The 23,665-nt window shown below is 27.5% G+C and overlaps 5 protein-coding genes across 8 annotated transcripts in view; 3 read left to right on the top strand and 2 right to left on the bottom strand.

Annotated features, from left to right (window-relative positions):
* LOC148232775 (facilitated trehalose transporter Tret1-like) overlaps positions 1-2,197 on the bottom strand; it is an 81,277-nt gene extending 79,080 nt beyond the window's left edge. The window contains exon 1 of one of the 4 annotated variants that reach the window (XR_015810554.1): positions 1,658-1,779. The gene's annotated coding sequence lies outside the window, so the exon portion shown is untranslated. Of the gene's footprint in view, positions 1-1,657; positions 1,805-2,085 lie in introns of those variants that run through there. The other 3 variants (XM_088191154.1, XM_088191150.1, XM_088191152.1) reach the window with 3 other exon arrangements.
* Positions 2,198-3,745: 1,548 nt separating this feature from the next.
* On the top strand, positions 3,746-5,592 carry LOC148232774 (chymotrypsin-2-like). Its single transcript, XM_088190686.1, has 5 exons — positions 3,746-3,794; positions 3,860-4,013; positions 4,725-4,971; positions 5,213-5,350; positions 5,415-5,592. The coding sequence occupies exons 1-5, from the start codon at positions 3,746-3,748 to the stop codon at positions 5,553-5,555; spliced, it is 729 nt and encodes a 242-aa protein (XP_088046812.1). The 3' UTR covers positions 5,556-5,592.
* Positions 5,593-7,189: 1,597 nt separating this feature from the next.
* LOC148232773 (transmembrane protease serine 9-like) lies at positions 7,190-16,570 on the top strand. Its single transcript, XM_088190669.1, has 16 exons — positions 7,190-7,288; positions 7,355-7,514; positions 8,683-8,929; positions 9,005-9,142; positions 9,210-9,347; positions 9,560-9,658; positions 11,600-11,639; positions 11,705-11,864; positions 13,017-13,263; positions 13,338-13,475; positions 13,543-13,649; positions 15,527-15,588; positions 15,670-15,832; positions 15,899-16,145; positions 16,214-16,351; positions 16,430-16,570. The coding sequence occupies exons 1-16, from the start codon at positions 7,240-7,242 to the stop codon at positions 16,568-16,570; spliced, it is 2,274 nt and encodes a 757-aa protein (XP_088046795.1). The 5' UTR covers positions 7,190-7,239.
* A 570-nt stretch (positions 16,571-17,140) lies between these two features.
* On the top strand, positions 17,141-18,344 carry LOC148232772 (chymotrypsin-2-like). The gene is made up of 4 exons (XM_088191147.1): positions 17,141-17,229; positions 17,298-17,490; positions 17,555-17,807; positions 17,869-18,344. The coding sequence occupies exons 1-4, from the start codon at positions 17,163-17,165 to the stop codon at positions 18,025-18,027; spliced, it is 672 nt and encodes a 223-aa protein (XP_088047273.1). The 5' UTR covers positions 17,141-17,162; the 3' UTR covers positions 18,028-18,344.
* A 2,790-nt stretch (positions 18,345-21,134) lies between these two features.
* The window catches only part of LOC148232763 (chymotrypsin-1-like), a 34,822-nt gene continuing 32,291 nt past the window's right edge, over positions 21,135-23,665 (bottom strand). The window contains exons 2-4 of the mRNA XM_088191148.1: positions 21,831-22,086; positions 21,628-21,762; positions 21,135-21,554 (exon numbers count right to left, since the gene is read on the bottom strand). Of these exons, the coding sequence (XP_088047274.1) occupies positions 21,399-21,554; positions 21,628-21,762; positions 21,831-22,086 (547 nt within the window). The 3' untranslated portion in view covers positions 21,135-21,398. The remainder of the gene's footprint in view (positions 21,555-21,627; positions 21,763-21,830; positions 22,087-23,665) is intronic.

Here is a 23,665-nt window from a genome sequence, read left to right as displayed (position 1 = left end):
TAGTATATTATGAATTTTTATCTTGTACAATAAATTTACTTGATTGAACAAATATTTTAAGACATAATTATTAAATCAAATTTGTTTTATTCATTATGAAAAACAATATTATTAAAAATAATTATTTTCTTGCTAATTTTTATGTTTTAATTATATTATATTTTTCCATATTTTATCATATATTTGTATTAAAGATGTTATTTCTATTTTTGACGAATGATATTAAAAATTGATTTATCAATGACTGATTATATTCCTGTTACTTACAGTTTTTATTATATTTAGTTTTGAAGTTTGATTATAAAAGTTTGTAATCATCGATATACATAATTTCTAATAAAAATAAACATTATAAATATAAAAAAATGATTAAACAATCACAATTCAATTCAACGGAGGTGCATATTACAAAATTTTACGAGCGCCTTTTTTGCTGCGATCAACTACGCTTTAAATTCTCTGCAAGACACAGAAGCGCTTCTGGGTAGCCCTCTTAGGTGGTTGGAGCTCAGATGACAGCTTTCTATGCGAGGTCATCCAGCTAAGGGCAAAGCCCCAGCGTCGGACCCAAAAGCATTGACCCTATATGTTGTGCGCAGTTACGTTCTTTCTCTGGGTGATCTGATAATGATAATCGAACATAACTTGATCCGATAAAAATACTTGTAACTTTCAATTAAATGTCTGAATTTAATTAAATTAAATAAATAAATTACTCATTAAAATATCCATTGCATAGTCATGATTTTTTGAGAAACATTTCTTTATCCCGTTCTGAGAAACAGTTTAGCGTTACATCTGATGATCATAAATAAAATATTTTTTTTTTATAAATAAATATTTATTAAAATATTATTTTATTATCGTGGTTTAAATCGAATTTCCAAAAAAAATATATCGAAAAATAAATAATGAAAAAATCGTAGCTTTGCTTAGAAATCTGATGAGATTTATAAAATTTTATAACATTTAATTTAAAAATAAAAAACGCTTGGTTTAATTAAAAAAAATATTATTTAATATTGAATATTAAGACTTTGAACTACCCTATACAATTTATTCTGAACGACTCTCATATTCATAAGGCAAAAAAATGACACAGGAAATCGCACTCATTTGTCTAAAATACGCATGCGGTGCAACTGCACTATCTACGTCACAGATCAGCAACCTTTTCCGTACACACGAATCAAATTAACATTTCCACATAAATACATAACTGTAAAAAATCATTGAGCAACGCTTCAGTCTGGTCTAAATGTCAATTAGCGTGATAACATTTCCAGATATCAAATACTTGTTCTACATCGATCACTATCTTATAAATAATATAAACTTTACCATTGCCCAAATATCACATTTATATAAAATAAATATAATACATGAAACGCAATTTCACACTTAAAACGATCTGTCATAAATTTGACAGAGGATCGTTTAATCTTTACAAATAATAATAAAAAAGATTAAGAATCGCTGCTCGCATTGTTTTTTCGACGGTATAGCCCGAAGGCGCACAGATTACGACTTAATCGCCGGTTCTCAAATATAAACACTACGCTGCCGCAATAAATTAAATACATGTGTAATATTTCAACAAAAAAAGGATTCCATAAATTATCGAAGGGATGGGTTACAAGATGAATACAAAACTTAATTTTTAAAATATAATTTCGGGATACTTTGGGAACGCTTAACATTCACGTCGCGATGGTCACGAATTATGCGATGATGGCCAAATAAAACCGTAAAAAATTACGAGCAAATGCCAATCATGAATTCGTCTGGACACTGACAAAAGAACTATACTTTTTTAAATTGCAAATTGAAGCGTGAAATGAATTTTAAGTATGTTTGAGTGTTGCCATGTTATGATATTATTATTATGTAACTCATTTGTTATAAAATATGAAATATTACTTATATATTTAAAATAAAATAAAAATTACAATTTTATAAAAGTTCAAGATCTTTATTTGCTCGACAAACAATCTACGTCCGACTTTTGAGGTTATGAACATCTCTATTTCAGTCGAAATTGAAAATTCGTGTTATTGGAAAACTTCTCGCTAAGACAAAGCTTACCCTCGTTTCCTGGAAAGAGCTTTTTCACAAACGCCGCCAGCTATTTCCACATTTATTGCGTTTTCACTACTGACGTTTGAAGTCGATACTGCTGCAAACTGCAATATAGCTGCCACACGATAAATCCATCGGCATGAAAGCATGCAAAAGCGCGTTTTTGGAAAGTGGGTTTTATTGCGTCTGGCACGAGTTCTATTTCGAGTTTTTCAAGAATTTCAGGTACGATTGGCCATCGTCTGCGCGAATAAATTCTCCGGATGCTGATCCTTAAAATATCCTGTGACGGGAAAGAACTTGACGCTTTGTTCACGGCCGTTTGAAAAAGGATATATGCACATATTTACGATTCTCGCTATGCGCATTAAATTTATATAAAAAGTAGACGAGCAAAATAAAAAAAGATGCTTTGCACGAATGAAAATTCTTGGAGTAAAAATAAGGATTCCGCATTTAAATCGTTTCACACGCATGACTTGATATATTTTCTATTTCTATTTACTAAATTTATTTCAGAAGTATTGATTATTGTTTTTATATAAACGTTTTGAATGAAAGATGACTATATACGATGCGATTGTTTACATCAGTGTTAGTTCGATGCTTACATTTCGGCAGAAATTTTCTTCCGTTTTTTAGTCGGCATGAACAGATGGTACGTTTGTGAAACATTCTTTATTTTGATTATGAATATCAGTTATTTAGTTGTGATATTTTTAAATTATTTAAAAAAGAATGATGAATTAGCAAAGTACGAATATCTCACAAATTATTTACCGTTCTTATGCATTTTTTGTAAATGTTTTTGAATTGTCCATTATAATATTTATGTCAACTCTGAAATAAATAATGCTAATGGTATTTGAGTGTTGCGACCGTTTGTTCAATTCATAATTTATTTAAATAGATTATCGCTCATCTAAGCACATTTATTGTAGATCTCTAATGAGAAATACTATTAATTTACAACTACCATTTTTTTAAATTTAATTTTAAAAAAACACTAAGGTCATTCATATGACAAATTCGAATTTATAAAAAAGGAAATAACAACTCGTTTTGACAAAAAAAATAGTTGTTAATATAAAATATTTAGGAGTAATTGTATTATTATTTATAATAATAATATTACATATGAAAAAGTATAATTAAAATTTTGATCGGAAATTTCTTATACAAGATTATTAATTTTTGATAATAATTTAACAAATAAAATATTTTTTCCTTAAAAATAAATTTTAAATATATGTAAATGCGTCTTTTGCATACTTTTATAATGAAAAATTTTCATTCTCAAAATAGTGTTCTTTTATTATTAAGAAATACGATAGTATGGTGACTAAATTTCGGTCATAGAATAACGCTTTTCAGTTATATATTTCAATTGATATGATATAAATAAATTTTAAATTAAGAGCGACAAAGAAAACATCTATTTCTAGGATTTCATTTTACTCTTAAGGAATAAAACCCTAGACATTGATTAAATAAAAAATACTATTTTTAGCAATCAATTTTGATTTATAAAAGATAATTTTACAATACGAATAATTGCTATAAGATAACTGTATCCATAGACTGCAAAGATATGCTTGCAAATTATAGTATAAATAGTTTTACAAAAATCTGTTGTGAGTTGTATTTTTTTATCAAACGTGACAACATGTACAAGTTATTATTTTTGTTCTTAGGATTTGTGGGCTTTGCCTTGGGTATATTTAAAATTTAAAACCCTATAATCATATGACTTATTGATATTTAATATACAAAATTCTAGGAGCCCCTGGACCAAAAGTAATTGGTGGAGAAACTGCCGAAGAAGGAGCATATCCTTATCAAGCATCTCTTAGATCCACATCTAATTTTCTCTTCTGTGGAGGTACCATTATCAGTCGGAGGACTATTTTGACAGCAGCTCATTGTATATATGGGTAAGATTTTCCTTATTATATTTAAATACTATATAACATCTTTTTCATCTGAATATCAATATGCATAATTAAAAACCATTTAATTCACTTTTTGGTTTTACAGAATATAATAGACTATATAAAATTATCTTATGACTAAATTTATTCACAAATAATTTTATAAAATAGTAATTAAAATATTTATATAAATATATATTTTTATATTATTTTTAATTATTCTTCTTTATTTATATTTTCATATTTTATTAAATAATAGACTCTTAAATATTGTTAATTAACAAAAAATAATATTTTCTAAATTCTAAAAATTATTTAATTTCAATCAATCTAGAGACACCTTTTGTCGACTGTTAAATCTAATATTTTATGATTTTATTTTAGATAGTACAACTTTTATTGAAATAAACGCAATATTTTACAAACATGTGATAAAAGAGCGAATTAATTTGGTTTTTATTTTTTAATTAAGGTACAAAAATTATATCATATTTTAAAATTACCATCAGACAATAATACAAAAATTTTAGTTCTCTTTTTATATTTTATATTTCTATTAATATTAAACACCTGTCTTTAACTAGTATTTTATGGTTTTCAAGTGATGAGAATTATTCAGAAGCTCTATTTTTCAGCAGTGGTCTTATTAGGGAGTTACTGTTACTTTTTGAATGGTCTTTGATAACCCAATCTAACGATTATTAACCTTACCAGACGTACAGCAGCCAGCACCATTGTCTACGTAGGTACCAATAAACTGAACTCTGGTGGAATCAGATACCAAGCAGCCGAATTAAAATCCCATGAGCAGTTCAGTTCAATATTGCTATTCAACGACGTTGGCTTAGTGATTGTAAGCATTGACATCAATTTTGACGACAAGGTTCAGCCAATTCCAATTGGATATGAAAAAGTTGCTGGAGACGTTCCTGTGACACTTACCGGATGGGGAACCACTTCTGTAAGAACTTAACATACTTATCTCTTGATTTACGCGGTTAGGAATATATTTTTTTTTTAAATATTATTAAACATATTTTGATACAAGTTTAATTACACTTGCACGACCTACATCTGGAGCGTCTCTCACTGCCCATGAGTGCACGCGTTATGCGGTTTTAATTTACTCGATATTTTTTGGAACGTACCTACCGTGTATTTTCCTAAAAAAATATATATAAAAATATTGTTACATATTTCAGTACCCTGGAGAAGTTCCCAACGATTTACAAGTGATTCAATTAAAGACAACTACATATGAAACATGCGTCCAAGTGCACCCATCAGCCATAGAAAGTACAATCTGCACCTTCACTAAGTCCGGAGAAGGATCGTGTCATGTGAGTTAATTTGTTTATAATAAACAGTGTTAATATAATGAAAATCTCTTATTTTTTATTTCAGGGGGATTCTGGAAGTCCATTGGTGGCCAATGGAAGTGTTGTAGGAATTGTGTCTTGGGGAACTCCTTGTGCCATAGGAAGACCTGACGTATACACGAGAGTCAGCTCATTTTCAAAATGGATCGATGATAACAAAAATTAAATATTACTCTATATAAATAAAGATTTTTTTAATATTTAATTTTTATTTTTATTTCTCCTATTCTTGCAATATTTATTTTTAATATGCATAAGCTAATATGCAGCAGTTTAGGAACTTAAAATTAGTTGATATTTCAAAAAGGTTTTCGACCGTTTTAAAAAATATTCACTCGAGCAGGTAGCGAAACCTACAAATATAACGTTGTATATTTTACGCATATGAACACCTGCATAAAAATAAAACTATAAGATTATAAATAGGAAACAAATAATTGCTTTTACCGGTAAATACGGCTCAAACCCTTAGTAAATTAGAAAATTATATTTATTTTATTGTTTAAGAAAATATTTCATAAGGAAATATATAATTAGCATTTATATAGTGTTCTATGATAAGATAAACTTTTAAGGTGATAAAAGTATTAATTTGACAAATTGACACATAACATTTTCTTATCAAAATTAATTATTAAATTATGTTTTTCATGCAGATAATTATTAAATCTTACATAAGTACGTAGATGCATAATCTTGAGAATAAATTTTTATATCTTTATAAAATATAATATAATTATAAAATATTTATCTAGTTTTTTCTTGATAAAGAGGTTTCTTCTAAAAAAACGATCGTTTGAGAAATAATATAATAGTATACAAATCAAAAACTCAAATCTAAATTATTATTTACATGATTCTATTTTATTATATACTTGAAAATACAAATCAATATATATAAAAAAATAATATTTAAAACTGCGCCGAATTGTGAAGACGGAGATAGACTGGTTGTCTCATGTTATCGAGATGGATCATTAGTTAAGCTCCGAGCTGGTTTGTCACTAGTCAAGTAATTTACTTTGAATATCAAATTGAGCGTATTCGAAACTTTACAATTAATTCATATGACTTTTACTAAGTATTATTCAGAAAAATAAAGTAATATCTACCTTAGTTATTAATTACCTTAATTACAGAAATGACAAACAGATCGTCTCGGTCGATATATACCTCTTCTAGAGGTAAAAAAGGTCAGTTCCTTTTCTACCTCTTCGAAAGCGAAGAAGCTAAAAAGTTTTCATCGGTGAAAATTGTTGATTTACTTTATTAATTTATTTAGTTAAAGGTAATTGTTTATACACTAACCAAATATCATCAAAACATACTTCGTTATTATAATTTATTTTTCAGTAAAAGTCTTAGGAATAACATACAAATTCCCACCTACGTACAATATTCCCCTGGCCGTACTCATTTTCTAATTCCTATCTATCCTTAAATTATCTTTATTTCTAGTATTGAATCTATGTACATTTTTATTTGTTATAAAATGCTTTGATAACATATTATTTTATAATTTATATAAAAAGACTAAAATATATATTTTCTATATTTCTTAAATATCGAATTCCAATGTCTTAATCGAACTTCTACAATTCATAAATCTATTTTTATTTAAAACTATTTTCATTGCCCTATTTTGTAATTTTTGCATCATTGTTTTATCTAATTGTTGCACATTGTAATGAACTGACTGTTATATCAAAAAAATGACATATATGTATTTCCAGAAGATGAATTGATATTTGATAAGCAAATGTGATTGCAAAGATATGATTGCTAAACTTATTTTATAAGTCGGATCACAGACAATCTGCTATTGTGAGTTTTTTATTCGACGTGGCAAGATGTATAAGTCATTAATTTTGTTCTTAGGACTCGCGGGCCTTGCCCTAGGTATATTTATATTTAAAAACTTGAACACTTTATTACTTTATGATATTAAATATTTAAAAAAATTAGGAGCCCCTGGATGGGACCCAAAAGTTGTTGGCGGTGAAGCTGCCCAAGAAGGAGCCTACCCTTATCAAGCGTCCCTTAGATCCACATCTAACTCTCACTTCTGCGGAGGTATTATCATCAGCAAAAGGACTATTTTGACGGCTGCTCATTGTCTAGCTGGGTAAGAATCCATTTTTATATTGTAAAAATAACAACTGTCTAAATCTATCCTTTTGGTATATGATCTCTTATTTACATATGGATGGATAATTTGCTAGATTTTTTATATATTTATTTACCCCTTAGTGTTTAAAAATTATTTTAGACCAACAATGATTTTCATTTAATTAAAATAGTTATGAAAAATTTTAATTTTACTTTTTAGGAAATAATAAATTCCTAATTATAACATTTTTTAATGAATTTTATGATTTTATTTTTTATTATTTATCAAACATGCTAGTGACACCTATGTAAATTCATATTTTTTTATATACATATTTATGATAAATATTAGTATATAATTTCAAAAGCTATTCACTATAATTTAATTATGCATTGCCTAAATTTTAAATTATATTTAATATTTTATTAATAAAAAAACTCTAAGAGTGCAATGGAATATTAATAATAAATATTATTTGCAACACTATTTTTAAATATATGTACTGAAAAAAGTTGAAATTTAATTGACAAAAATATCTATTATTTATTTATCAATAAGATATGAACAATTTTTATGAAGTTATATTAATATTAAATACTTGTGTTTAAGTAATAATTTATTTATAATAATATTTAATTTTTATTATCGTATTACAGTAAAAATTTACAGTCCTATTTAAAGAGTAAAAATCTATTGATTACAATTTAAACTGGCTTTAATCTTATTATTTATTTAAGAATCGCAAAAACTTATTTATATAAGAATTTAATTAAGAATCGTTTATTTTTTAAAAATTAATTTTTTGTTCTACAATTATTTAAAGAGAAATTTTCAATCACAAAATATATATTAGTAGTTTATTATTCCTTTCTTAGCACACGCTTTTTTATTGTAGTTTTTGGCTTTTGTTATTAAGCGTATTACTATCACGTCGAGGTCACCACTTTAGGGATTTTGCGATACAGTCAAAATTTTAAAGGTGTTCTAAGAAATATATTTTTTCATTATACATATACTTTTTACCTTAATAATTTTAATTTTTATATAATAAAAAATATGATCATATGAAAATCAATCAAAATTATGATAATATAACCAGGTTTCATATGAGATTTGAACCCAACTCTTCTCAGATCTCTTATTTATTTGACAAACCAACTAATCTAATGATTAAATTTACCAGACGTTCATCGACCAGCACTATCGTTTATGTAGGCACCAATAAACTGAACACCGATGGTGTTAGATACCAAGCGGCCGATTTGAAATACCACGATGAGTACAACCCAATTTTGATCATCAACGACGTCGGATTAGTAATTGTGACAATTAACATAAACTTCGACGATAGGGTTCAACCGATTCCCATGGAATACGGAGATGTTGGTGGAAATGTAGATGTGATTCTCACTGGATGGGGAACCACTTCTGTAAGAACATATAATAAGATATTTGCGTAGCTCTAAAAGAACAAAAAAAAATACAAAATACTTCTTAAAATCTAGTTCCCTGGTCCAACTCCCAACGATTTGCAACAGATTAAATTGAAAACAATCACAGTTGAAGAATGCAAAAAGGTGCACTCCAAAGTCATCGAAAGTGAAATCTGCACATTGACTAAGGCTGGAGAAGGAGCGTGTCATGTGAGTATACCTATATTTCTTATGAATTAATAGTTTTATTTTAATTTATGTATTTTTTTTAATTTAGGGTGATTCTGGAGGTCCATTAGTAGCTGATGGAAAAGTTGTTGGAATCGTATCCTGGGGATCTCCTTGTGCCAGAGGAAAACCTGACGTATTCACAAGAGTCAGCTCGTTCACGAAATGGATCGATATTAACAAGAAATAAGTTTTTTTATATGCATTAATAAAGATTTTTTAAAGTTACATAATTGTGTTTATTTACCACATATGAAACATGCGTCCAAATACACCCTACAGCCATAGAAAGTACAATCTGCACCTTCACTAAGTCTGGAGAAGGATCGTGTCATGAGAGTTAATTTGCTTATAATAAACAGTATTAATATAATGAAAATATCTTATTTCTTATTTCAGGGGGATTCTGGAAGTCCATTGCTGGCCGATGGAAGAGTTGTAGGAATTGTGTCTTGGGGAACTCCTTGTGCCATAGGAAGACCTGACGTATACACGAGGGTCAGTTCATTTTCGAAATGGATCGACGATAACAAAAATTAAATAATATTCTATATAAATAAAGATCTTTTGAATATTTTATTTTTATTTTTATTTTACATATATAAAATATACACAAAAGCTCATATGTAGCAGTTTAGCAACTTAAAATTAGTTGACATTTCAAAAAGGTTTTCGACCGTTTTACAAAACCATTTTCTCGAGCAGGTAGCGAAACCTACAAATATGGCGTTATATATTTTACGCATATGAACACCTGCATAAAAATAAAACTATAAGAATATAAATAAGGAACGCATAACCACCTTTTGGTAATCCTATATTAAATTACCGGTAAATACGGCTCAAACCCATTACTGAATTTCCGGATTCTTAGTAAATTCGACAATTATATTGTTTAAGAACAATATTTCATAAGGATATATATAATTTTTCATATTTTATATATCATATATATTATATTATAATATTATAATATATATATATATATATATATATATATATATATATATATATATATATATATATATATATATATATATATATATATATATATATATATATATATATATATATATATATATATATATATATATATATATATATATATATATATATATATATATATATATATATATATATATATATATATATATATATATATATATATATATATTTTATATATAATTTATATAGTGTTCAATGATAAGATAAACTTTTAATGTGATAAAAGTATTAATTTGACACATTGACACATTACATTTTTTTATCAAAATTAATTATTAAATTATGTTTTTCATACAGATAATTAATAAATCTTACATAATCTTAAGAATAAAAAAATATTTTTTATGTGTTTCAGTACATTTGAATATCTTTATAAAATATAATATAATTATAACATACTTATCTATTTTTTTTTCTTGATAAAGAGATTTCTACTAAAAAACGATCGTTTAAAAAATAATAGAATACAAATTAAAAACTCAAATCTAAATTAATATTTATAGGATTTTATATATACCTGAAAATACAAATCAATCTTTACAAAAATAAAATACGATTTAAAACCGCGCCGAATTGTGAAGACGGAGATGGACTGGTTGTCTCATGTGATCGAGATGGACCATTAGTTAAGCTCCGAGCTGGTTCGTCACTAGTCAAGTCATTTACTTTAAATATCAAGTTGAGCGTAATCGAAACTCTAGAATTGAATCATATGACTTTTACTAAGTATTATTCAGAAAAATAAAGTAATATCTACCTTAGTTATTAATTAACATAATTTCAGTAATGAAAAACAGGTCGTCTCGGTCGATATTCGGGGTAACTTGAAATTCTTGATTTATTTTATAAATTTATTTAGTTCATAATGGTAATTGTTTATACAGTAAACAAATATAATCAAAACATACTCCATTATTATAATTTATTTTTCAGTAAAGTTCTTAAGAATAATATACAAATTCCCACCTACGTACAATATTCCCCTGGCCGTACTCGTTTTATAATTCCTTTCTATCCTTAAATTATCTCTATTTCTAGTACATTTTTATTTGTTATGAAATGCTCTGACAACATATTATTTTATAATTTATATAAAAAGACTAAAATATATATTTTCAATATTTCTTGAATATCCAAATCCAATGTCTTAATCGCACTTCTACAATTCATAAATCTATTTTTATTTAAAACTATTTTTATTGCCCTATTTTGTAATTTTTGCATCATCGTTTTATCTAACTGTTGCACATTGTAATGAACTGACTTTTATATAATATATAAAAAAAAATGACATACATGTATTTTGAGAAGATGAATTTATATTTGATAAGCAAATTTGATTGCAAAGATATGATTGCGAAACTTATTTTATAAGTCGGATCACAGACAATCTGCTATTGTGTGTCTTTTATTCGACGTGGCAATATGTACAAGTCATTAATTTTGTTCTTAGGACTCGTGGACCTTGCCCTAGGTATATTTATATTAAAAATCTTAAACACTTTATTACTTTATGATATTTAATATTTAAAAAATTAGGAGCCCCTGGATGGGACCCAAAAGTTGTTGGCGGTGAAGCTGCCCAAGAAGGAGCCTACCCTTATCAAGCGTCCCTTAGATCCATATCTAACTCTCACTTCTGCGGAGGTATTATCATCAGCAAAAGGACTATTTTGACGGCTGCTCATTGTCTAGCTGGGTAAGAATACATTTTTATATTGTAAAAATAAGAACTGTCTTAAGTTTATCCTTTTGGTATATGATCTCTTATTACATATGAATGGATAATTTGCTAGATTTTTTATATATTTATTTACCCCTTAGTGTTTAAAAATTATTTTATATAACAATGATTTTTAGTTAATTAAAATAGTAATGAAAATTTTTAATTTTACTTTTTAGGAAATAATAAATTCTTAATTATAACATTTTTTATTTATTATTTATCAAACATGCTAGTGACACCTATGTAAATTCATATTTTTTTATATACATATTTATGATAAATATTATTTTATAATTTCAAAAACTACTCATTATAATTTAATTATGCATTGCCTAAATTTAAATTATATTTAATATTTTATTAATAAAAAAATTCTAAAAGTGCATTAGAATATTAATAATAAATATTAAATACAACACTATTTTTAAATATATGTACTGAAAATAGTTAAAATTTTATCCCTGACCAAAATATCTATTATTTATTTATCAATAAGATATGAACAGTTTTTTTATGAAGTTATATTAATATTAAATACTTGTGTTTAATTTATTATTTTTTTTAAATAATATTTAATATTTATTATAGTTATTACAATAAAGATTGACAGTCCTATTTAAAGAGTAAAAATCTATTGATTACAATTTAAACTGGCTTTAATCTTATTATTTATTTAAGAATCGCAAAAACTTATTTATTTAAGAATTTAATCAAGAATCGTTTATTTTTTATAAAATTACTTTTTTGTTCTACAATTATTTAAAGAGAAATTTTCAATCACAAAATATATATTAGTAGTTTTTTATTCCTTTCTTAGCACACGCTTTTTTATTGTAGTTTTTGGCTTTTGTTATTAAGCGTATTACTATCACGTCGAGGTCACCACTTTAGGGATTTTGCGATACAGTCAAAATTTTAAAGGTGTTCTAAGAAATATATTTTTTCATTATACATATACTTTTTACCTTAATAATTTTAATTTTTATATAATAAAAAATATGATCATATGATAATCAATCAAAATTATGATAATATAACCAGGTCTCATATGAGATTTGAACCCAACTCTTCTCAGATCTCTTATTTATTTGACAAACCAACTAATCTAATGATTAAATTTACCAGACGTTCATCGACCAGCACTATCGTTTATGTAGGCACCAATAAACTGAACACCGATGGTGTAAGATACCAAGCGGCCGATTTGAAATACCACGATGAGTACAACCCAATTTTGATCACCAACGACGTCGGATTAGTAATTGTGACAATTAACATGAACTTCGACGATAGGGTTCAACCGATTGCCATGGAATACGGAGATGTTGGTGGAAACGTAGATGTGATACTCACTGGATGGGGAACCACTTCTGTAAGAAAATATAATAAAATATTTGCGTAACTCTAAAAAAACAAAAAAAATACAAAATACTTCTTAAAATCTAGTTCCCTGGTCCAACTCCCAACGATTTGCAACAGATTAAATTGAAGACAATCACATTTGAAGAATGCAAAAAGGTGCACTCCAAAGTCATCGAAAGTGAAATCTGTACATTGACTAAGGCTGGAGAAGGAGCGTGTCATGTGAGTATACCTATATTTCTTATGAATTAATAGTTTTATTTTAATTTATGTATTTTTTTTAATTTAGGGTGATTCTGGAGGTCCATTAGTAGCTGATGGAAGAGTTGTTGGAATCGTATCCTGGGGATCTCCTTGTGCCAGAGGAAAACCTGACGTATTCACAAGAGTCAGCTCGTTCACGAAATGGATCGATATTAACAAGAAATAAGTTTTTTTATATGCATTAATAAAGATTTTTTAAAGTTACATAATTGTATTTATTTTTTATGTAAAACTTTATATATGTATCACTACAGCTTATGCTATAAGTTTTGATATTATACAAAACCAAAACCTAAAACAAGTTTATTCGTCACTCTGAAGTTATACAAACGCACGTGACGATCGGAGTTTTGAAAGGATTAGGACTCTTTCAGGTGTGCCTTTTAAATAAACCTTGAAAAAGGATGGTTGCTGTTTATATAAACACAAAAGGAGAAATACAAATGGCAAAAAGTCGATAGAATATGACTAGCATTCACGCAAATCCCAAGTGCCTAGTGACAACATTTTCAAATCTCCAGCTATTTAAATTATGACCATTACGCATAAGGCTATTCTCCTGAAAAAGTATGTTTCCGCCCCAAATCGCAGCATTGTGCCAATTGGATTTTATATGGGGTAGTTTTAAGTCCAGTTTCAAAATACGACGCAATTTTGATATTGGTATCGCTATAGCAGCAGAACGCTTGCGAGTCGACAAGCCCAGATCTTCTCGTACAGACTCGTTAACTGGCACAACATTATTTTCGTTTCTTATTAAACTTCCTGACAATTGAAGAAAACTTGACCCATACAAATACTACACAGACACAACGTATCTATACTATTGCACAAATTGTACATTATTTTATAACTATAATTTTTTTAGTTTGTACCCGGTGGAATTCCGAGAGCAGTAAAAAAATAAAAACTTGATAAACAGTTAAAAAATAAAACGCTGATCTTTACAGCGTGCTTGTTGGCCGTTAACCTATTTTCTTGGCCTTAACTGTCATACTTAGTACTTAACAACTAATTTAATGACTTTTATTGCTGCATACTTAATCCTACATTTATAATATTAATAACTTGTGTTCTATTCTGTTGACCCGTTTTAAGACAAGTTTTGATGGTATTTAATTTTTGTGCAACATTTGAGATCATTACGCAGCTTGTATATTATTGTTAGTTATTTGCAAAACTACTCGAGAGTCTGTTTGTATGCTTCGAATTTCAAACGTCTGGACCTGGAAAAGCGAAGAGAGAAGCACCAGCTTATGCGATCTTTGATGATCTGAAGTTGGTTTGGTCTTATTTTAGTTAAGGTTCATGCGATCGTCTAACTTAAAAATCACTTCCGTGTTCCATGTTCCGATGCTTTGAACTAAGTGGATGTTCAAGTGAAAATCTCAAAGAAAGTATTTATACATATGGTCCCCTCCATAGAGAATTATATTTCCCACCCCTTTCGGTAGAACGGCCATTTACAAATTGGTGACTGTTGAATTTTTTATGAGATTTCCGTTGGCCATTAGCGCTAATTAAAAATGGCTGAATGGTTTATGCATTTTTAAGAAAATATTGGAGGTCCGAAGAATCCTTTGAACAATGCCACTAATTTGGGGCGGAAGCAGATTCTGTGTTTTTGTCAAATTCAGATATTTTTTTTAATTTGGCAAGTGTGACTATAGATTTAAAATCAATATATTTGGCAACATAACTATTTAGTTTTAATGTGCGGTATGATTATTTTTAAAGCAGAAAATTATTACGTGATAATTTACTTTAATTTGTTTAAATAATTTTATTTGTGCTTAATAGCAACTCTGCACATTAAATTATTTTAAATCTAAATAATATCAAATATAAACATATGGATATTAAAAACTATTTACAAATAAATTATATGATAACATAAGTAAATGTAATCTATAATTTATAGTAATCAATTAAATACTATCTAGATCCATTGTTTTTGATTGATGAACTAATGGATTATCACACAATCATTTTAAATCCAAACTCACAAGAAACACAATGTTGTCAAAATCCGCTTGTTTCTTAATCTTTGCAATCTTGGATTTTTCCACAGGTGAGCATGATGCAACAATTAATAATATATAATATTAACCTATATTAAATAACTAATTATTCTACGAACCACGCTTTTTAGGATATACTTTTAGAGATTCAAAGATAGTTGGAGGTAAAGATGCGCCTGATGGAGCATATCCTTATCAAGTCTCTATAAAAAATGCTAAAACTGGAAATCATTTTTGTGGAGGCTCGATCATAACACCAAAAACTATATTGACTGCTGGACATTGCATCAAATTGTAAGTGGTTAAAATTTATATTGAATTCTTAAGATATAATTTATTAACTAATATATCGTATTGTAGAAAAGATCCAGAAGAACTATTGGTTTACGTTGGATCAAACAAGCTCAGTTCAGATGGATTGACATACCAGACCATCGAATTGATTTTGCATCCCAAATACCAACATTTTATATTCACTAATGACATTGGTCTTGTGATCTTAGCTTCAGAATTGACATTCAATGAAAGAATTCAACCAATTGCTTTAGATTATGAAGAAGTAGACGGAGGAAAGGCTGTCACTTTAACAGGATGGGGAAAAACTTCAGTAAGTATTTTATTTTTAATTATGCAAGTAATGAATTTATTGATTAATAAATTATTTTAATGTTTCAGTATCCTGGTACTTCGCCAGAAAACTTACAAGTCATTGACTTGAAAACTCTCAGTATTAAAACTTGCAAAAGAAAAATGTCCGATACGAACCCAGATCAACTATGCACATATACAAAAAAAGGCGAAGGAGCTTGTACTGTAAGTTACTTTTTAAATACATACAAATATCTTTAGAATATCACTTTATATTTACAAATATATGTTTCAAAATTTTAGGGTGATTCTGGAGGTCCTTTGACTATGAATGGAAAAGTTGTGGGTATTGTATCTATGGGAGTCCCTTGCGCTAAAGGAAAACCAGATATATTCACAAGAATAAGTTCTTTTGTATCATGGATTGATGAGAATAAAGTTTAAATAAAATTATAAATACTTTTAATTAATTTATGTTGTTTAACTTCTAACCTCTAAGAAAAGTAGACTTTTTTTGCATTTGAAAGGCCGTCTCATCTTGCTTCGAAGGACCAACGAAACATTAAGATAATTGTTTTGAAATTTTTATTCCGTCTTTAACTACTGATTTTATAAGCACGGTTAAAGGGTTTGCCACGTAATATATATTGTCTTAAGAAATTAATAAAAAAAAATCTAAATTTGTGAGTTATTAATTTTATAACATAATTTATTTTAAAAATTCGTGTTTCATAGCAATTTTTACCACAATTATTATTGTTTATATCTGCATTTTTTAAGGGTTTTGTAAACGTCATTTGCTTACATTTTAAAAAATCTAGTTATGATTTATAATTAGGAATATTTTGATAAGAATTTTGATTAGAACACATAATACTAAAATTATTAAAAAATGTAGCACTAAATAAACACAATACATTTTTCTTAGTATGTGAGGTATTGTACGTTAATACACTTAAATGCATATGCATCATTGTTCTTCAATATTACGTATAAATATAAGGTCGACACATTTTATCGTAGAAGTGTTAATCGAATGGTAGAAAAAATGTACAAATTAATTTCATCATCGTTGCTAATTTTCCATCTGCTACTACCATTACGTATGAATCCTAAAAAAATACTACGTATAGTATATAAATCATGCATTTAATATATGTTATTTATACAGAGTCATCTCCAATAGTGGATGTATATAAAGATGTATGGATTCGAATTCAAAATGGAAGCACTGTCATTTTTAAAAGCTCTCCAGCCGAAGAAGGAAGATATCCATATATGGCAGCTATTAAATTCGGAGATCATATTTGTGGAGGCTCAATTATAGCTAACAGAACCATCTTAACTGCAGCACATTGCCAAGAGTTGTACTATATTACTTAATTTTATTTTTATTTTAATATATAATTAATCGCTTTGAATTTACAGTGAAAGTAAGGAAGTTACAGTTACAATTGGAACTCATACATTAGACAGTGGTGGAATGAATTTTAGCGTTGAAAATAAATTGTTACATCCAAAATATAACGAATCGAACCACATGAATGGATATAACATTGCTTTATTGTACCTTGACAAAAATATTGAGTTCAACGAAAGTATTCAACCGATTAAATATGGAGGACATTATGTTAAGGGAGGCGTACCTTTGATTGTTACTGGATGGGGAGTAAATCGAACTGTAATTAACAAATTTAATATCTGTGTATTCAATGAATAGTGATATTTCAATTAACACATAGGATTTAAAAGAAGAAGAGAGTAATTTGGCCTATCTAAATGAACTTCAAGAGCTTCACACAGTGTCATTGTCAGCTGATGATTGCTATAAGAATGTAGCAAATACACTTTTATGCACAAGAAATCCAAAGGGCAAAGGCGTCTGTCTTGTAAGAATATGAAGTGATTAATATTTTTAAGTATTTATTTATTTTAAATAATAAATGTATCACGTTACAGGGAGATTTGGGTGGACCGTTAGTATCCAATGGTTATGTAGTGGGAATATCCTGCTATTTAAACAAGTGGTGTGCTGGTATACAACCAGATATATACACAAGGGTTAGTAACTTTGTGGACTGGATAAGTGAAAATAAGAAATAATGGAGATGGTAAAATATCAATTAACTTAAAATATTTTTTTTAATCAAATTTTTATTTTAGTATTGTTTTTATAAAATGCCATTTAATAGTAAATATAGATGTGAGGTCAACTTATTTTATTTTTAAAAGATGTATAATTGATTTTTTTTATTGTTAATTTTATAATAAATTTAATAATTCTTTATCTTATTTTTTTTACACAAAAAGAGATTAGCATTTATTTATAAAAGCTTAAATACTCACACAAATCATAATTTTAATATGACACTTGTGAAAAATTCTATAGCTTTAATAAATATTTTAATTTTACCACATTATGAAAAGTTGAATAACAAATTTATTAATAATTTTAATTAACTTTGCATTGCCACACTTTAAAATCTAAGACAGTAAAGAATTTCACGTTAAAGTTAAATGTAAGAGGTAAGCAAATTTATTTTACAAAATAATCTCTATCGACAGATACAACCATTTCCATCAATCAGACAAAAATGCAAAAGTTTGTAAAAACTAGCTGGCTGTGAGTTAAAATATTCAGAAAGAAATGCTTATGCTTCACTAACACCTTACATTTTCTTATCATCTAAATTATCTTTTAGAGACTAAAATAAATGATAATCTGTATCAGAAGAATATGGAAGGTGAGTAACGTTGAGACAGGCGCGTCGCCTTGTTCTCGTCGCTTATTGCGTGTGGTACTTACATGATTTATTTCCACGTCTTCTCAATATTTGTTAAACTTCTTTGAATATATGTCTTATATATTAACTCCTGAATCAACATCTCTGGATTGGTTTCAATTTCTGCAGCTATGCGGATATCATTGATGATTTTTGGTGTTCATGTTCAAGGCTTGTCTTCCTAACAAAAATTTTCAAATTTATATATCTTAAACCATTTTTTAAATTGACGAACCAGTAAAGCTATAACCATATACGGCACAAATGCTGCCGAATTTTTTGTGAAATTCTTATGACTCGAACGACAAATAAGTGACAACTGACGTTATTCAGTAAAAACGTAATGTCAAGTGTTTATTTTTTAACTATTTGAATTTGCTTCGTTGCTTTTCGAGGCACCGGTAATGCGTTCTGTTGTTTCGACCAATGAAAAATAAGCATTCAAATATAAAACAAGATGGCCGACAGTACCGTGACAACAGTTTCAAATAATTATTATTTAATAACAAAATTTTGCTACGCGACAATAATTTTCATTAATTCGTCATTTGACTGAATTTAAATAATCGGATTGCAAATTAAGTAGCTGTGTTATAACAATGAAAATTAAATATATACATAATATGTAGAAGATTAGAAGAATATATTGATTAAATTAGATAAACAATCATAAAACAATCTTCGTAATGAAATCTTCAAATTTTGAATTCCGAGGCCGAAAAGTGAGTTTTTCCTTTTATATTACATAAACATTATCATTGCTTCCGATTTAATGTACATATAAGTAAGATTTAACTGAACGTTTAAAACGTACCAAGGTACGTTTAAAATTTCAAGATTTATTCAAAATATTTTTTTCAACCTCAAAAATGTTTTTTTTTATTTTATAATGGATTTTAAATATTTTTAATTTATTTTAGATTTTAAATCTGTTTAGTTTATTACTAATTTTAAATTAAGTGAAAACTTTTTGCACTTATTAATTATTAAAATATATAATGCTGCGCAGAAAAAACATTTATGCACTAGAAGTCCGATAGGTCAAGGCATTTGCTTTGTAAGAATATAATGTAAAAAATTTAAGTTATACGTAAATATTTTTTTAAAATAATAAATGTTTTACAATATAGGGAGATTCAGGAAGTCCCTATGTATTCAATGGTTTTGTTGTGGGAATATCCTCAGTTTTGGTTGGGAATTGTGCTAACGGATTAACAGATATAATCACAAGAGTTAGTGAATTTTTCGAGTGGGTACGAGAAAACAAGAAGTAATGCCTGTAATTAAATTATTTTTATATAAATAAAAAAAATATTTTACAAATATATATGTGTTTTTAAGCTATTTGTAAAATAATAAAATTATAAAATAAACCCAATTTTGTTTACAAATATTGTAAAAATATTTTCCTTGAATATAATTTTTTACGAATTATTTTTGTATTACAGTATTGCTCATTGTTATTTATTATTTAAAATCTATTAGGGGCTTCAAATCATTTTTGCTTCATTTCTTTTTCGTTTTTATTTAAAATATAATTCCTTCTTTCCAAGATGCTATAATTCTACTTTAAACCTTTCAAAGTAAAATTAGATTTGGGGAGGTAAAAATAATAAAAAAATATTTAGCAACTTTCAGACTTACAATTTTGAGCCTCTTGCAAATTTAGAGAAGTCATACTTCAAAGTCAAAACCCAATCAATATCGGGTAAACCATTCATAACCGTTTTGATTGCAGATTACAACAATAAAATCATAATTCAATATATATTGAATATTAATATTCAACGTAACGGTTTAAAAAAATTAGCTTGGAATGCAAACGGTCTTCTATATAGACAAAATGAACCTTAGAATTTTTTTATAGATGAAGACAATTATATTACTACAGTATCTAAAATGCATTTAGAAGCATCGACAAAACCAATTTTGCTTATCAAAAATCATATTGAAATCATCGAATTATTGGAGCTTGAGGTTAAACCTTGATTTAGTAAAATCAAATATTCACAATGAAACCACTCAAAAACATAAACTTAGAAGTAACAACGATAAAAATGCGAATTAATGCTTAGGGCTTGATTATAATTATTCCATATATACTCGCCTTAAACCTAACTACCCAACTAGACATTTTGATTTCTCGATGATTTTAGTTTCTCAAGAATTCTCGAAAAATTTTTATAAATGAAAAAATGTATGAAATACAGTAAAGTATTGCTGATACATTATTACATATTATTCTTAAAATAATCTGTAAAACACATGCATTTTAAAGTAGAATAAAACATCCTTTTTATTGTTTAAAAAAATTCGGATGTGAAAAAATTCCTCTCGCTTTGTGTTGGTGTCTGTTTAAGCGACAATAAGGCTTATAATAAACTCCAAAACATATTATATACCATAAAATTATATTGATTATTTGTATTATTTTTTATTGAATATAATGATAAATATTTTTTTTATTAATAATTGACAAATTTATAAAATTATTTTTCATTTTCTTTGATCCAGTCTACAAGACTGCTAACTCTTGTGTAGACATCTGGGTATCCTGAAGCACAATCGTTTGGTAATACATCAATAGTATATGAGGCTATTCCAACTACGTGATTATCGTAAACTAACGGACCTCCTGAATCACCCTGTAACAAACATAAATTTAAAATGAACAACCTGATCGATTATAAAAATAAAATTATGATTTATTTTTCTTACATTACATACACCTTGACCTTCAGGATTATCAACGCATAGTTGAATTTCGGTAGTATCATTTAAAATCTCCTGGCATTTTTTAACTGACAACGATTTTGTATGTAGCTCGTAAAGATTTTCATTTACGTCTCCTTCCTGAAGAATAAATATAATTAACGCAACAGAAAACTCTAATGAATAGTAAACTTACACATTTAACTTACACGGTGATCCTTTCCCCATCCTGTTATTATTAAGGGAACCTCGCCATCAATAAACTGATTTCCGTATTTTATCGGTTGAACTTTTTCATTGAACTCAATATCCCTGTCTAAGTAAAACAGAGAAATATCATGGCCGTTTTGATAATGTTCATTATCATATTTTGGATGTACAAGAGTGTCTTCTACTTGATATTCTGTGCCATCAGAATGCAGTTGATTAGTTCCGACAATAATTGAGTATGCTTTGGCTGGATATCTATATAATTAAATAATATTAGGGTAAATTAAAAATATTTAATTTTCTATAATATTAAAGATTACAATGCACAATGTGCTGCACATAAAATAGTTCGTTTAGTTATAATTGATCCTCCACAAGTAAAAGTCCCTGCCAATTGAACAATCGCCATATATGGATATTTTCCATCTTTGGCAATCGTTCCTCCGACTATAAAATCACTTGTGGCTGTAAAAATACACATTTGCAATAACTACATCATTTATTTAACATATATATTGTATTGAATATTATTTACCTAAAGACGAAGTCAATATATTGAGAGTAATCAATGCTGCTAAAATCATTGTGCTTCAGAGACCGATTTTTAGAAATGCTATATGAATTATAAAATTTAAATTTACTGTGGTATTTATATTTTTTTTAAGTAGGTTAATATAACGATGCATTTAGTTATATATTTATCGCATTAGTATTTACCATTATTGATTAATTTTATGATTTTTTTAAGTATGTATATTGTGCGGCTATAGTTCTTCCATAAAAAGTATCTGTATTATGTACAGCTTTATAACAAATAAGTATTAGATTGTTACATTTGAAGTGGCAGATTTATTTGTAAAATCTTGTATAAAATACTATATATATAGTATATTATACACTCAAATTTAATTAATCAAAATAAGCGTTTGCTAACCATTTAACAAGGAATGAATCCATTGTTTATAAAAATCTTGATTTTCAGTGGTCTATATAATATCACTTTGATTATTGAATTTTTATTTCGAAGAAATAAGTCTGAACCCATTTGCTTCTTTTTTACCGCATGTACCGTTACATTCTAATTAGAAACCATTACTATTTGGCTCTCAGCCATACACCGTGCTGGTTTTACCCTGCGCTTCTAAAGAAATATTTATTATATAATAATGCTCTTTTCTTATAATAAAAACAACTATTTTACTGCTTTTGTAAAAAACAATTCAATAATTCTATTTATTTATAAAATCATTGAAATTATGCGCAAAATTAAAAAATCAAATACTAAGTAGCAAAATTATGGAATGAAGTAAGTGGTATTGTAGGTTAATAAAATTCATTCATTTAACAATCTAGAACTGATCCCTGAGAGAGAAGTTTGAGGGGTGTTGCGTGGAACGAAGAAAGAGATAAAGCATGCTATTTCGTGTAACGGTATTTGGTCCAGACGACACGAAAATCTTATAAAGAAAACGGTTGCGAGAAAAACTTTAGTCTGCTGCAAGTATCAAAAAAATTCTGTGGATTCGTTTCAAAGTGTTTTTTTATCAACAGTATGTGTTTATTTCAGTTTATAAGTTAAAATTTCTCGTTATTTTTTTGTGCAATAGCTATTAACATCAAGTATAATTTGTATATGTCAGTGATACCTAAAGTTTTTGTATGTGTGTCCGTAGGCTTCTAGCGTCTCTGATCCGGATTCAAGCTGAACCATGGGGCGCGAAGGGAGAAGCGGCGGTTTCTGGAATTTTTGATGGTCCAAAGTTAAATCAGCATATTTTTATTTATAATTTAAGCAAGCTTAGTGAGTCCAAATTTAAGAGGTAATATTTTTATT

Source organism: Plectrocnemia conspersa, unplaced genomic scaffold, assembly GCF_051122295.1.
Source record: "Plectrocnemia conspersa isolate PC_06_02 unplaced genomic scaffold, ASM5112229v1 ptg000008l, whole genome shotgun sequence".
Lineage (NCBI taxonomy): Eukaryota > Metazoa > Arthropoda > Insecta > Trichoptera > Polycentropodidae > Plectrocnemia > Plectrocnemia conspersa.
The sequence above is the reverse complement of the archived record's forward strand: the minus strand, read 5'-3'. Positions and strand labels throughout refer to the sequence as shown.

What these genes read in the sequence shown, in the direction of transcription:
- LOC148232774 (XM_088190686.1), top strand. Translation starts at nt 3,746, where the DNA reads ATGTACAAGTTATTATTTTTGTTCTTAGGATTTGTGGGCTTTGCCTTG. An exon ending in GCAGCTCATTGTATATATGG is followed by an intron (nt 4,014 to 4,724) that starts GTAAGATTTTCC and finishes TAACCTTACCAG; the next exon opens with ACGTACAGCAGCCAGCACCA. An exon ending in CCGGATGGGGAACCACTTCT is followed by an intron (nt 4,972 to 5,212) that starts GTAAGAACTTAA and finishes TACATATTTCAG; the next exon opens with TACCCTGGAGAAGTTCCCAA.
- LOC148232773 (XM_088190669.1), top strand. Translation starts at nt 7,240, where the DNA reads ATGTATAAGTCATTAATTTTGTTCTTAGGACTCGCGGGCCTTGCCCTA. An exon ending in ACTCGCGGGCCTTGCCCTAG is followed by an intron (nt 7,289 to 7,354) that starts GTATATTTATAT and finishes TAAAAAAATTAG; the next exon opens with GAGCCCCTGGATGGGACCCA. An exon ending in CTGGAGAAGGAGCGTGTCAT is followed by an intron (nt 13,476 to 13,542) that starts GTGAGTATACCT and finishes TTTTTAATTTAG; the next exon opens with GGTGATTCTGGAGGTCCATT.
- LOC148232772 (XM_088191147.1), top strand. Translation starts at nt 17,163, where the DNA reads ATGGTAGAAAAAATGTACAAATTAATTTCATCATCGTTGCTAATTTTC. An exon ending in ACTGCAGCACATTGCCAAGA is followed by an intron (nt 17,491 to 17,554) that starts GTTGTACTATAT and finishes TTGAATTTACAG; the next exon opens with TGAAAGTAAGGAAGTTACAG. An exon ending in GATGGGGAGTAAATCGAACT is followed by an intron (nt 17,808 to 17,868) that starts GTAATTAACAAA and finishes ATTAACACATAG; the next exon opens with GATTTAAAAGAAGAAGAGAG.